At 49.2% G+C, this 15,138-nt stretch overlaps 1 protein-coding gene across 1 annotated transcript in view; it reads left to right on the top strand.

Moving 5' to 3' along the window:
* The window catches only part of ADAMTS2 (ADAM metallopeptidase with thrombospondin type 1 motif 2), a 229,971-nt gene that overhangs the window by 185,044 nt on the left and 29,789 nt on the right, over positions 1 to 15,138 (top strand). Inside the window, exons 7-10 of the mRNA XM_060095018.1 lie at positions 1,052 to 1,157; positions 1,804 to 1,947; positions 2,301 to 2,433; positions 3,049 to 3,162. Coding sequence (XP_059951001.1) covers positions 1,052 to 1,157; positions 1,804 to 1,947; positions 2,301 to 2,433; positions 3,049 to 3,162 — 497 coding nt within the window. The remainder of the gene's footprint in view (positions 1 to 1,051; positions 1,158 to 1,803; positions 1,948 to 2,300; positions 2,434 to 3,048; positions 3,163 to 15,138) is intronic.

The raw sequence follows: 15,138 nt of genomic DNA, 5'->3' as shown, positions 1-15,138 counted from the left end.
CAGCCTAGTCAAGGGGGGTCATTCTTCCACGGACCGGCCATGCCACAGGGAGGCCTTCCTGGCCTTCCTGCCCGGGTGGTTCAGGCTCATTCTTCAGCCCTGCCCTCATTCCCTGTCAGGCTCCATTCCCGACTGCTTCCTTGGACCACACACTCTAACTCTAACTGGGCTGCCCAAACCCACTGTGTCTCCTCACTGTTACCTGTGGATTCAGTGGCTCTTCAGAAGCCTTGAAGGGGCGGGGTGGGCCCACAGGGCTGCTGGAGGGCCCGTGGCATCTCGTGTCGCGGGTTGGACTGCTGCAGCTGCCCCTCCCCATCCTCCACCTTGCCGGGGACAGACCCCTGGACCCCTCAGCAGGAATGTGGCTCATAATCTCCTCAGTCAGAGTGCAGAGTTGCAGGGCCAAGGGCTCCGAGGGCTCCGAGGGCCCCGTCGTCTGTGACTGGTCTGCCCCCCAATCCACGCAGCCAGTCCCCTCTGCATGACTCAGCAGGGCAGCGTAGCACCTTGGCTGTCCTTGCCTGACCTGCCCCTGAACAGCCCAGGGCCACCCTCACTGTAGCCTTCTGTGCACCGTGGAAATCCATCCAGTTGAGGACCCAGAGAAGGACCTGTGGACCACGAAGGAGCCAGGGAAGGTCCCGAGGGAGTGGGCTCAGGGTATGGTGCCGGGCACCGGGGCCAGGGTTCCTGCAGCACCAGGAGCAGGTGTGGAGACAATATGCTACCCAGGGGCCAGAAGGCCACCCAGCCAAGTGGAGGGAGGAACGCGGGAGGTGGCCTGAAAGGGAATAGCGGGAAGGGGGTGGCAGAAAGCCTTAGCAAGTGAGACCTGGGCTCGGGAAACTGGGCTTGCTGTGGTGTGGCCACAGACGGGCAGGGCCGAGGCCCGCTGCCCCGGGGGAGGGGACAGGCGGTCTCCTGAGCCATGCCAGCCACGGGGGCAGTTGGCTCTGCTCATGTGCTCTGGGGGTGTTGGGGTTAGGGCCCCCAGATTTGGGCAGGCCTCTGAGCCTGGGACCCGGAGCCACCCTTTGTCCCCTTCCAGGCTATGCTCCTGTCACTGGGATGTGCCACCCTGTCCGCAGCTGCACCCTGAACCACGAGGACGGCTTCTCCTCGGCGTTCGTGGTGGCCCATGAGACTGGCCACGTGTAAGTGGACTCACCATCCTTGTTGTCTGAGGAAGGTCGGGGTTCAAAGGGCCCCACTTCTCCTCTGTGCCCTGAGAGGGACAGGCCCTGTATGAAAAGCCCTTGGGATGTGATGTCCTGCCCCCGTGCTGCACAGGACAAGCTGGAGGCCCACTTTCTGCTGAAGCCCCCAGGCAGGAGCTGGGGGCTTTCCACCCATTATGCCATTCAAGCACCTGGGCGGGGTGGGGGGGGTCTTCTTACCCCATTTTACAGATGTGTAACTGAGGCTCTGAGGGAGCCTTCCCCAGAAGCAGAGAGCTGGAGTTGGGGAAGCTACTCCGCCTGGGTGTGCATGCTGCTGGGTGTGTAGAGAGGGCTGTGGATGCCTCTGCCTCCACTGCGTTCTCATGTAACAGTGCTCGGCCTTGGGGACAGGATACCTGAGGGGGCTGCTGCTGGATGCTCTCACCTCAGAGTGCCCCTGACTATGAAGTCAGCTGGCAGAAAATGGGGACCACCTTGCTCAGGGCAGATCAAGCCAACTAGGGTGGGGGGGCAGCTCGGGGAGGTGAGGGGTGCCCTCCGAGCATCAGGGTGGGGTGGAGCTGACAGGTGAGTGCGGCCAGGTGAGGGTCCAGTGAGGCTGCCTTGTCTTCCTGCACAGGCTGGGCATGGAGCACGATGGGCAGGGCAACCGCTGCGGTGATGAGGTGCGGTTGGGCAGCATCATGGCGCCCCTGGTGCAGGCAGCCTTCCACCGCTTCCACTGGTCCCGCTGCAGCCAGCAGGAGCTGAGCCGCTACCTGCAGTGAGTACCACCTGTGTCTTCCAAGGACGAACCCGAAGTGCCGGACTCAGCGCCTCCAGCCTGAGGTGCAGGGAAGGGGAGAGGGGGACAGGACAGGGGGGATCCCATTGTTGGGGGCTATAGGTTTTGGATGGAAAGTGGTTATGACAGCTGCACCTTTAATGGACGCCTGGTTCTGGGTAGCTTATGCCACAGAAAACAGATGCAGCAGGGAAACTGAGGCAGCGTAGCCTAGGGCTGGGGTGTGCAGGCAGGCACACCCCCGAGACTCCATGAGGGGCCTCAGCTGCCTCCTGGGCTGGATGGCCAGTCCTGTTGAAGGCAGCTTGTGACACCCATGTGTCCCCTCACAGCTCCTATGACTGCCTGCGGGACGACCCCTTCACCCGCGACTGGCCAACGCTGCCCCAGCTCCCAGGGCTGCACTACTCCATGAACGAACAGTGCCGCTTTGACTTCGGCCTTGGCTACATGATGTGTACCGCGGTGAGTGTCGGAGCCCACGACACCTCCAAGGGCCGGGCGGGGGGAGTCTGCCCCAGACCGGCCTGGCTTCCTGGGAGGCGGCTGGTGTTGGGTGGCTCCCTGGCACAGGGTGGAGCAGCCCTCCAAAACAGCAGCCTCTCCCTCCATACCCACTGCTCTTTCCCCAGTCGGCACCCAGTGCCCTCCTGGCTGGTCCAGACATGGCTTTAGGAGGGATTGAGGCAGTGGAGTGTTCAGCAGGTGAACAGCGGGTGCTCATGGGACTCTGCAATGACCACCCCTCCTGCCTGGGCCAGAGGAAGGCCACCAAGCCTTCATGCCAAGCACACTGGTGCCCAGCGTTCTGTCCAGGCTCCATGAGAGGTGCAGCCACCAAGGTCTGGAGGCTGGGGAGGCCAAGCAGCCTGCAAAGATGTGAAGCGCCGTGCTGTCTGCTTGAGGTCCTCACAGCCCCAGAATCACACAGAGCTCAGGGCACCACACAGGCCTGTCATGGGTGGACAAGTCATTTCTGGCTCCACAGCTGTGCAAGAGGACCCTGGGTGACAGGGCGGCACCCCTGGAGGGTCCCTGAAGTGGGAGGTGGCCTGGCTAGCTGCTGGTGCTCTCTTCCAGTTCCGGACCTTTGACCCTTGCAAGCAGTTGTGGTGCAGCCACCCTGACAACCCCTACTTTTGCAAGACGAAGAAGGGGCCTCCCCTGGACGGGACCATGTGTGCACCTGGCAAGGTGAGTTGGGGCAGAGGGCAGGCGCTGTGACATGCACGGATCTCCAGGGACAGGCCCCGCAGGGCCCTTGGAGTAGGGCCAGGGGTCTTCTCAGGGGACCGCTTCCTCATTTCTAACAGCCCCACACTCCACAGCTTCTGCCCCGTGCACGCTTTCTTCTACGGGAGGGAACCTGGGGTCTCAGAGCTCCTCAATGTGCTTCAAGCCCCACTGCAGGAATCCCCTCCTCTGAGGACCAGTTTCAGGGTTCCAGCAGCCTTCCATCTCCCCCTGCACACTGTGGGTGACTGGGTCACCTCATCTTGAGGCCAATATTGGCCAACATTCTGGTGACCACGGGATCCTCAGGCTCAACATCAGGCTTGGCCTTTCTATCCTCTGGCGCCTTGGTGTTTGGTCCCTGGTGGGCAGACGTGTCCCTGGAGGTAGCTGGATGGCCACCCACCAGCGCCTGCCTGCTACCCCAGGCCCTCTTCCCACCTTCCCACCTCCTACTTCCAAAGCAGCAGAACAAAGGGCTTCTCCTTCCAGCCCAAACTCCGGGCCTGATTCTCATTTGTTCAGATGAAATCGCACTCCCACTCCTCGGCCAAGCACTTGCTAGGGGGCTGACTTATGCAGGTGAGCCTAAGCCTAGTCCAGGAGGATTCAGCCCAGAGAAGACACGCAGACCCAGCAGCATCCAGTGAGGCCCAGGGGAGGACTCCAGCACATGTCCCCCAGAGTCAGGCCTAGAAAGGCACCCAAACCACCTGAGCCTGAGGTTCCTACACTGCAGGTCTTAAATTCTGCTTTATTTTAGAAGCCCTGGGAGAGCTTCTTAAAGTTATGGATTTCCAGGTCCACCCTGAAGGTTTTGATTTGGGATGAGGACTGAGAATTGTTTTGTTCGGTTCTTTATTTATAAAATCATGGTAAAGTTCACATAACTTAAAATTCATCACTTTAACCACTTTCAGTGGCTTTTAGTACATTCATAATGTTGTGCAGCCATCACCATCTAGTTTCCAAAACTTTTCATCACGCCAAAGAGAGACTTCATTAAGCAGTGGCTCCCCATTTCTCTCCTCTCTCCAGCTCCTGGCAACCACTAATCTGCTTTCTCTGTCTATGAGTTTGCTTATTTTGGAATTTCATATAAGTGGAATGATATAATATGTGCCTTTTGTGTCTGGCCTTTTTCACTTAGCATAATAACTTCAAGGTTCATCTGTGTGGTAGCAGATATCAGTGCTTCATTCCTTTTTATGGCCAAATAACATTCCACTGTATGGATATACCACATTTGTTTATCGTTTGATGGACATTTGGGTTTTTTCCACCTCTTGGTATTTGTGGATAGTGCTGCTAATGAACTTTCACGCGTATGTTTCTGTTAGAAGGCGTGGGAAACGGTATTTTTAAGAGGTGCCCCGGGTGATTTAGCTGTGCCCCTAGACTTAATGTACTGTCAGAAGTTGGAAATGAAATGTTGTTAGTAATGCTCCAGGGACTTAGTAATGCCAGAACTGACCTCGTAACCCTGCTCCCCACAGGAGCTCGAGGGAGGGAAGGGGGCCCCAAAACATTTGCTATAACCCCAGTGGGGAGCCCAGTAAGTGCTAAACTGGAGAATGAGACTAGCTCAGCATGGCCTCCTTCCCTGGTCTGCCCCTCCAAGTCCAGCCCTGGGTGGAGAGAAAGAGTGGGAGCAGACCCTGCACAGTGTGGTCACCCAGGGGTGTGTGTGGCTGGCCTTCACCCACAGGACCACTGACCACTACAAAATGTGGGCCAAAGAGTGCCTGACCGCCAGCTGATTGGCCCACTTCTCCTGGGCGGGGGGTGGGAGTGGGCGTGGGGACTGGTGAGGAAGGTGGGCAGATGTGGCCAAAGTACCCTTTCTCACAGAAAGCACTGACTCGGTGATGACCTTTCACTCTTTTTGGTGGTAGGACCTTTAGTTCATTTAGCCCAGTAAAAACCCCATCATTTTATGTATTAAAAAACAGCCTTGGGCTTCCCTGGTGGCGCAGTGGTTGAGAGTCCGCCTGCCGATGCAGGGGACACGGGTTCGTGCCCCGGTCCGGGAAGATCCCACATGCCGTGGAGCGGCTGGGCCCGTGAGCCATGGCCGCTGAGCCTGCGCATCCGGAGCCTGTGCTCCGCAACAAGAGAGGCCACAACAGTGAGAGGCCCGCGTACCGCAAAAAAAAAAAAAAAAAAAATGTCTTGTGCTGATTGAGGGGGTGGAGCTGGGGCTTAGCTCAGCCTGCCCTCGTTCACAAGGAGCATAGGTAGAAAGCTGACCTAGGTGAGGGATTCCTGGTGTGTGTGTGGAGTGGGGCTGGAGGGGCAAAGGGAGAGAGGAGGAGGGGAAGGGCACCTCCTGGGGGGCCTATCAGAATCCTCTGCCTCTATGATTTACTTATTGCAATGTAATCTTATATTTGGAAAACAATCATCCTTTGTCTCTCCCTTTCCTGCAAGAACAGCCACAGGGCCCAGGAGAGAGGAGAGGCAGAAAGTAGCAGGGGGAAAGTCTAGGCAGGTTGGAGAAATAGCAGGTCATCTCAGGGACCAGGGCTTTGCCAAGCTCAGCTGTCCCTTTCCGTACCTCTCTGCCCCCGTGGCAAGACCCCTGGCAGGGGGTCACACAGCACTCATGCTCTGCCTGGGGTCCTCATGTCCACAGTGGGTCATCCCAAGCGCATTCTCCCCTCTTGGCCTCCATCACTGGATTATACCCCTGCTTACTCACAGTTTCCTACACCCACCATTTCCCAGAGACGGAACAATGTATCTATATTCCATCCGCAGAGGTGACCTGGAGAGAAGGAACAAGACTACAGATGAGCCAACTCCACTGCCTGCCCCTCAGTTTGATGGCTTTTTCATTGTCTGCCTGGGTTCCCACAATAGGGTGGGAAGGGTGCAGAGTGCATGTGTTGGTGAGATCAAGTGGAGAGGATGGGTGGTGAGGAATGAGGGCCAGTGGGCACACAGCTTTCTCATGGAATCAGGAGTTTTGGGCAGGCGTGTTTGGCTGAGAGGGGAGAGGTGAGCTCGTTGCTCTTGGACATAGACGTGGGCAGTGGACCTGGGGATTAGGCTGTTTAGTCACCTCAGCTTCATATTCATCCATCCATCCACGTGTCAGGCTCCCTCTGCCTCCATCAGACCTCGCTGTCTGTGGGGGTTGGCCACGAACGTGACAAGGCAACCATGACATGGTGGTGAGGAACGGGATGGGGAGGGACCTGTCGGGAGCTCAGAGAGGCTTCCTGGTCGGTGGCCCCAGCCAAATCCCGAAGGGTGGAGAGAAGTGGGACCAGTGCTCCAGGCAGGGGACCCTCATTGGGTGGGAGCGTGATGAGGATGGCTGGGGAGGGTGGATGAGAGGAGCATGATGTTTTAAAATATAATGTATTTGTAGAAAAGTGGAGGTACAGTAGGCCCAACAGATCAAGACAATTGCCATTAAAAAGATAGTTTGTTCCTCACAAATCCCAAAGGGAGGGGCCACACCACACCGTGGCAGGGGGGCGAGGGGGGGGTTGTCGGGCACACAGGGAAGCATCAGGATCAGTTGGAGAGCAGTGGGTGGCAGGAACTGCAGTTTCTACAGAAAGGAATGGCAAGGCAAGGTAAGCAGGCTGAGGTTTGGCTGGTGTGAACAATTTCACTGGGCTCTGGGGCCCAGGGGCTGCCCCTAGTCGTCTGGTACCTGACTGGCCCTGGAGAGTGATTAGGATGGAAGATGGTGGCCTGGAATTTAGGAGCCCTGGTGACGGAGGCGGCTCTGTGTGCTCTGGGTTGATTGGTTTGCACTTGAAAATTGCACTTGTGGATGAGTTATTTACGATTTCTAGGAACTGGCTAACCCTGTGAGGGACAGTCCCCGCACGGTCAGCAAGGCCCAGAAGTCAAAGCATCAGAATCCAGAAAACAAAAGACCTGATTAACACACATGGCTCCCCAGGAGACTGGGTGATGGTGGGAGAGAGGGAAGGACTGATTGAACTGACGATGGCTGTTCCTGAGGCTGCTTCATGACCTGCCCTGTCCAAGGTGCTGGGGACATGGCTCAGATCTGCTCTCAGACAGGTGCACCCTGTGGCCACACAGTGTATGCCCTGGATACCCTGGGGGCAGGGGCAGGCTAAGCACAGAGGGTCCCCCCAGGTGCCTCTACCCTGCAGGCCAGGCCTGTGGGTTCACCTTGCCCTCCTTGCCGGAGCCAGGGTCAGGGTCATGGGCGGGGTGCAGATCCAGCTGGGTCAGGATGGCTCCTGCATCAGTGTGTCTTGTCAGGGAAGAGTCCTTCATGTGTCTCACCTTCACCAGCAGTATCTTGGGGAAGCAACGCCCACCCTAAGTTTTCATGAATTCAGGACTGTTTCAGAAACATGTGCCACGGTGCGTATCCAGAGTGCACAGGCCCTGTGATGCCCCATGTTTTTCTGCATAGTCAAGAACGGACAGGCAGGCCTAGCAACAGGGACAGCCCACGGTCTGGGCATGGGAGTTTAAGCCCTGGGTCCTCCCTCCTCATTGTGTGACCTTGAGCCATCCTTTACCCCTTGGGTGAATCACCTAAGTGTCCAACTCAGTTATCCTCACATCCCAGGCTCCTGGCACATGGTACCAGCTTGGGACATGCTGGCAGGTGGAGAACGGAAACCCAGGATCACAGTGGTTCAGAAATGCTAAATGTGCACTTCCTGAAAAGAACAGTCTGCCTTTCAGGCTTTCAGACCAACCTGGCAGTGTTCCCAGCCCTGCTTAGGTGCACCAGCGCTCGCCGTGGTACTCATCCTGAGAGGCAGCCCTGGTCAGCATTGTCCCTGGGTACGTGTGGGCTCTGAATTCCCTCGTGACATGCGACTTTGTGCTTTTAAATGTTTAAATCTCTCTACTGGATGAAATATTTGTAGACATTTAAACATACGTTTATAAAGCATTTTAATAATATTAACCATGTTTCTTTTATAATAACACCGAGGCATCAGAGTATAAAATTGTTCATTTGGGATAATTGCACTCTTTTAAATGCTTATCATCATCCAGGAGGAAATAAACCAAATATCAGAGGGACAGCTTCTGAGTGGTGGAATTAAGGGTGATTTTCCTGTCTTTCTGCTTTGCCTTGTTTTCATATTTTCTACAGTGCGTGTGTGTTGCCTCTGTGCATTTGGTTGGACCCAAGTGTGTGGAGGAGGTGATCCATCACACCATGGGCCTGTGGAGTGTCCTGAGTTGTCCCATGCCCAGCTCCCCATTTACAAACTGGGGACCAATTTGTTCAGTGGGGACAGGGGGACCACTATGTGGCCTCCGCCATCCCCCTGGCCCTTGGTTCCCATGCCCACCAGTGATTTAGAGGCTGGGCCCCATCACAACCTTCAGAGGTGCCAGGACCCTTCCCATCCTCTTTATCTTAGTCAACGGGGGCTGCTATAACAAAAAGCCAGAGACTAGGGTGGCTTAAACAACAGGTACTTATTCCTTACAGTTCTGGAGGCTGGAAGTCTGAGATCAGGGTGTCGGCATGGTCGGATTCTGGTGAGGGTTGCAGACTGCCATCTTCTCTCCCTTTCCTCACATTTTGGAGAGGGAAATCATCTCTCTCTTGTCTTCTTTTAAAGGCACTAATCTCATTCATGAGGGCTCCACCCTAATCACCTCCCAAAGTCGCCACATTCTAATACCATCACATTGGGGTTAGGCTTCAACATGTGAATTTTGGGGCACACAAATATTCAGTCCACAGCATTCCCCTGCCTGGGCCCTCCTCCTTTTCTGCCAGCCCTCCCCTTGCTCCACCAGCTGAGGGGGACACTAGCAAGCATTTCTGTGGGTCTTTCCCTTCCCTGGTTGAGTGAGGGGAGCTCTGAGGTGAGAGATGAGGTAACTGTGGCCCGGGAAGGATATGAACAGCATCACTGGTGACCCGGAGCCAGGCCTGCCGGACCCCAGGTAGCTCATGACTGTGCTTGTTGGCCATGTGCCCGGGTGCCCAATCTGGTGGTGGTAGAGCCCTTGATCACTTGCCCAGAGCCCGGGAAGGAGAATCCAGGGAATGGCAGCCTCTGCAGAGCCTCCTGTGGGCTCAGACTGCTGCAAAGGCAGGCCTGGGAGTGCTTCAGCTGGTTGGGAGGAGTGAGAGGACTGTGTAAGGAAGAAGAGGCAAGGTGTGCTCCCAAGCAGAGGTGTGCACAAATCTAGGGAGACAAGAACCAAGAAAAAGAAGGGATACATGGGAGCGACATGCGCATGGAGATGGGAGCTTGGCTGCCCTGGAAATGGGCTCTGAGACAGAGATCTGATGGCAAGGTGTTTCCTGAGGAGCATGCTCAGTATCAACACCTGCAGAGAGAGAGAGTCATTGAACAGTGGTGTGGTCACAACGTAGGTTCAGCCTACCCTGCCTGGAGCTCCGGGCTGGCCTTTCAGAGTTGTCCCCCACCTTGACCTCTGGCCATGGCTGTCCCCAGGAAAAGGACATGACTCCAGGCTAGGCAGCTGTCTTTGGCTGAGGGCATTTCCTATAAAGGGGCTCAACTGTCAGCCACGAGCAACAGGCAGCTCTCCACAGCTGGGGGAGTGAGCGTCTCTGTTCTGCAGGGAGATCCCTGCGTTACTCCAGGGCTGAGGAAGGAAATGGAGCTAGGGCTTCTTTCGCAGAGGAGCTCCCAAAGACAGTGTGGTCTGTTCAGAGAGCGGTCAGCGCTCCGGTGCCTGGTGTGGCAGTGGGAGATAGAGCAGGGTTGGTGTGTAGGAGCCAGGCCACAGGGCTAGTCTAAATCCTGCAGCAGTGGGGAACCCCAGAAGGTTTTGAGAAGGGAGCAGAGATGGGTTTACCATGAAGCTGACGATGTATAAGCTTCGGGGCCCCATACTTGCATAAGCCCCTTCCAGGGCCCTGGGACAGGCCTCACAATGTGTTCACATGGTCATATATTTTCACTGACCATAATCAATTAGGATCACTCCTTCCCCTCTGATACACTTCTCCTGTTGACATTAGAGGGGCCGTGGGTGCTTTGTGGCTTTGGCTAAGGATAAATTGGATTTCGGGTATATTTATTGGTTTATTTACATGGTTTTTCGTACCTTATGTGTACGGTTAGGTTGTTGTTTCTATCCAGGTGTAAGAATAGCTTCTAGAAATACTCTTACTGCCTCTGTGCCAACTCACCCAGGGTTGTTGCAGAATATGTGCTGTGTTCAGCACAGTCTCCTCAACTGATTGAAGAAAAGGGGCCTCACATATACTAGAGGTTGTGATTACTTCTATCTTTGCAATAGTTTGTTTTCTTTTGGGGTTTGTCTTGTAGATGGGGCACTAACACAGATCCAACTTGGATACTTCTTTGGAAATGCTAAGTTTAATAAGATGGTTCACTTATTTAAAAACTGTCCAGACCTCCAAACGTACACATTACAAAACACAAGGGGCACTAAAAATAATTTTCAAAGTCCAGGAGAGAAACCTGAACGCAGATGGGATGCAAAAAGTTTATTCAAAATGTTGATAAAGCTGTTAATAGTTTAACTGCAGTTTTGAAAGTTGTTTCAGAATGCTTCAATAAAGTGAGGGAGAAACGACAGACTTCTGATTTAGATATATGTATAAAGATACCTTCTTTTACCATTTTCAAATATATTTATTAAAGAAAATTCAGATAAAAATCAGTGGAAAATAAATTAAAATTTAAAATGAGTAAAGAAATCAGTAGCAATAAATCTGACTTCAAAAATTTAATTATAACGAAAAAAGTTTTCAGATCAAACTAAAGCAGTCATTCCTTAGGAGGAAGAGATAAATATCAAAGAGAAATAAGTAGCAGGCTCTTGAAACGTTTGACAATGCAGTTAATGAAGAGGAGAGAATCAGATGAACACATTGGAAAAGCATTTAAACTTCTTTCTGATTTTGACATGAAATGTTGACAACATCAAAGGCAGTGTAAAGCTCAGAATATTGCCCCTACAATAAGAATGTTGACAGTAACAGTTACTGAGGTGCTAATCCAGACAGCATTTTAAATCAGGCTCTGACCAAGAAAACCTGAAATCCATATCCAGAAGCACACTGGATAGCAAATTTGATCATCTCCGTGTTCACATAACATCACCAATAACTTCTCTAAATCACTGAAAATTAAAAAATATTTCGCTCAACCTTCTAGAGCAGGCTAGAGCACACATACCAACTCCACCTGCCATCTGTTTTATTTTCCCCTAACAGTTTCATTAAGATGTGACTCACATTTAAATTCACCCATTTAAAATGTACAATTCAGTGGTTTTCAGTATATTCACAGAGTTGTACAACCATCACAACAATCAAATTTTAGAACATCTTTGTCACTCCAAAGAGAAGCCCCATAACCATTAGTAGTCACTCCGATTCATCCCCCCTCCCCCTTAATCCTCGGCAATCACTAATCTACTTTCTGTCTCCTTAGATTCGCCTCTTCTGAACATTTCGTTCAAATGGAATTGTACAATGTGCCTCCTTCTGTGACTGGCTTCATTCAGTTAGCATAATGTTTTCATGGTTCATCCAGGTTGTATTATGTGTCAGTACTTTATTCCTTTTCGTTGCTCTATAGTAATTCATTGTATACATATACTGTATTTTATGTATCCATTTATTAGTTGATGGACATTTGAGCTGCTACCTTTTTTCAGCTATTATGAGAAATGCTGCTATGAACATTCGTGTTCAAGTTATTGCGTGGATGTATCATTTTTCTTGAATATGTGTCTAGGAGTGGAATTGTTGGCTCTTATAGTAACTCTATTTTTAACATTTTGAGAAACTGCCAAACTCGTTCCCAAAGCAGCTGTACCTTTTTACATTCCTACTAACAATTTCTCCACATCTTCACCAAAACATATTACCTGTGTTTTTATTATAACCATCCCAGTGGATGTGAAGTGTTATCTCATTGTGGTTTTGAGCACCTTTTCATGGGCTTAATGGCAACTTGTATATATCTTTTTTGGATAAATGTCTATTCATTATCCTTTGCTTATTTTTAATTGAGGTATCTTTTTATTATCAAGTTATAATCATTCTTTATACATTCTGGGTACAAATCCCTTATCAGACTGCTCAGATATATGGTTTTCAAATATTTTCTCCCATTATGTGGGTTGTCTTTTCACTTTCATGATCATATCATTTGATGTACAAAAGCTTTTAGCTTTGGTGAAGTCCAAGTTAGATATTCTTTCTTTTGTCACTCGTGTTTTGGTGTTGTAACTAAGAAACCATTGCCATTAGGTCAAGAAGATGTATTCCTGCTCTTACATTTGGATCTATGATCCATTTTCAGTTAATATTTGTGTAAGGTGTGAGGAAGGAGTCCAGTGTTATTCTTTTGCATGTGAATATCCAGTTGCCTCAGCACCATTTCTTGAAGAGGCTATTCTTTTTCCATTGAATCACTTGGTACCTTTGTTAAAAATCAGTTGATCATATGTAAAGGTTCTTTTAGGGACTCTGCATTCTGTTCCATGAATAATTTTGTCTGCTCTTATGGCAGGGCCACACTGTCTTGATTATTGTAGTTTTGTGGTAAGCTTTGAAATAGGAAAGTCTGAGTCCTTCCACTTTGTTGTTTTTAAAGATTGTTTTGGCTATTTCTGATCCTTTGACATTTGATATGAATTTTAGAAGCTGTTTCTCAATTTCTGCAAAATTCCACAATAAGTGTTGCATTGAATCTACAGATCAATATGGGGAGTACAGGCACCCCTCGTTTTATTGGACTTTGTTTTATTGTGCTTTGCAGACATTACCTTTTTTTTTTTTTTTTTACGAATTGAAAGTTTGTGGCAGCCCTGCATTGTCAGTTGATGGTTAGCATTTTTTAGCGATAAAATATTTTAAATTAAGATATGTACATTCTTTTCTTAAGACATAATGTCACACTTAATAGACTACAGTATAGTGTAAACATAACTTTAACATGCACTGGGAAACCAAAAAAATTCATGTGACCCTCCTTATTTGGATATTTGCTTAATTGTGGTGGTCTGGAACCGAACCAGCAGTATCTCTGAGGTATGACTGTGCTGCCATATTAAACTCTGATCCATGAACATGGGATGTCTTTCCATTTACTTAGATCTTCGGTTTCTTTCAACAATGTTTTGTAGTTTTCAGTGTACTAGTTTTGCATTTTTTTCTTCAATTTATTCCTAAGGATTTTTTTCTTTTTATTTCTTTTTTTTTGATGCTATTGTAAATAGAATTGTTTTCTTTTTTTAACTCAAAATACTTCTAATTTCTTAGTTGAATTACAATGTTATGTTACTTACTGCTGTACAGCAAAGTGACTCAGTTATACAAATATATATATATATTCTTTTTCATATTCTTTTCCATTATGGTTTATCACAGGATATTGAATATAGCTCCCTGTGCTATACAGTAGGACCTTGTTGTTTATCCATTCTATATATACCAGTTTGCATCTGCTAATCCCAAACTCCCAATCCAACCCTCTCCCAACCCCTCCCCCTTGGCAACCACCAGTCTGTTCTCTACGTCCCTGATAGAATTGTTTTCTTAATTTCATTTTCGGATCATTCATTGCTAGTTTATAGAAATACAGTAGATTTTTGTATATTGACCTTGAATCCTGCAATCTCACTAAACTTTTTAAATTAACTTTAATAGTTTTTTAGTGGTTTCCGTAGGACTTGCTATATAGAAGTTCATTTCATCTGCAAATAGAGATAGTTTTACTTCTTCCTTTCCAATCTGGATGCCCTTTACTTCTTTTTCTTCCCTAATTGTCCTGGCTAGAACGTTCAGTACAGTGTTGACTAGAAGTGGTGTGATCAGACACACTTGTCTTGCTTCTGATTAGGGGGAAAGCATTCATTCTTTTACCATTAAGCATGATGTTAGCTGGGGTATTTCATTGATGTCCTTTATCAGCTTGAGGAACTTCTAGTCCTGTCTTTTGAGTGCTTTTTTCAGGAAAGGATGTTGGATTTTGCCAGTTTTATCTTTTGAGTCTTGAGGTAATCATACAGTTTTTCCTTTATTCTGTTGATATGGTTTATTACATTGATTGATTTTCAGATACTAAACCTTGAATTCCTAGGATAAATTTCACTTGGTAATGGTGTATAATCTTTTACTATGGATTTGATTTGCTAGAATTTTGTTGAAGAATTTTTAAGTCTATTTTCATGAGATATTGTTCTGTAGTTTTTGTCTTTTGATATCTTTGATTTTTGTATTGGGGTAATATTACCCTCACAGAATGAATTGGGAAAATCTCCTCTTCCATTTTTTGAAAGAGTTTTTGAAGGATTGGTATTAATTTTTTTCAGCATTTGGTAGAATTTATCAGTGAAGTCATCTGGTTTTGGCTATTTTTTTTTTTTTTTTTTTTTTTTTTTTTTTTTTGCAGTACGCGGGCCTCTCACTGTCGTGGCCTCTCCCGTTGCGGAGCACAGGGTCCGGACGCGCAGGCTCAGTGGCCATGGCTCACGGGTCCAGCTGCTCCGCGGCATGTGGGATCTTCCCGGACCGGGGCACGAACCCGTATCCCCTGCATCGGCAGGCGGACTCTCAACCACTGTGCCACCAGGGAAGCCCTTGGCTATTTTTTGTGAGAAGTTTTAAATCACTAATTCAATCTCTTGTTATAGGTCTATTCCAATTTTTAGATCTTATTAAATCAGTTTGGTAGTCTGTGTCTTTCTAGAAATTTGTCCATTTCCAGAACTCTGTCTTTTCATGTGGATTTGAATTATTCTCTGGTGTCACTTGCTTTCAGCCTAAATAGCTCCCTTTAGTATTTCTTTTTATACAATTTTATTGGAGTATAGTTGATTTACAGTGTTGTGTTAGTTTCGGTGTATAGCATAGTGATTCAGTTATACATATACATACATTCATTCTTTCTCAGTTTCTTTTCCCATATAGTTTATCATAGAATATTGAGTAGAGTTCCCTGTGCT

The sequence above is a fragment of the Mesoplodon densirostris genome, chromosome 3 (genome assembly GCF_025265405.1).
Source record: "Mesoplodon densirostris isolate mMesDen1 chromosome 3, mMesDen1 primary haplotype, whole genome shotgun sequence".
Lineage (NCBI taxonomy): Eukaryota > Metazoa > Chordata > Mammalia > Artiodactyla > Ziphiidae > Mesoplodon > Mesoplodon densirostris.
Note: the sequence above shows the minus strand (reverse complement) of the source record. Positions and strands in the feature narration are given on the sequence as shown.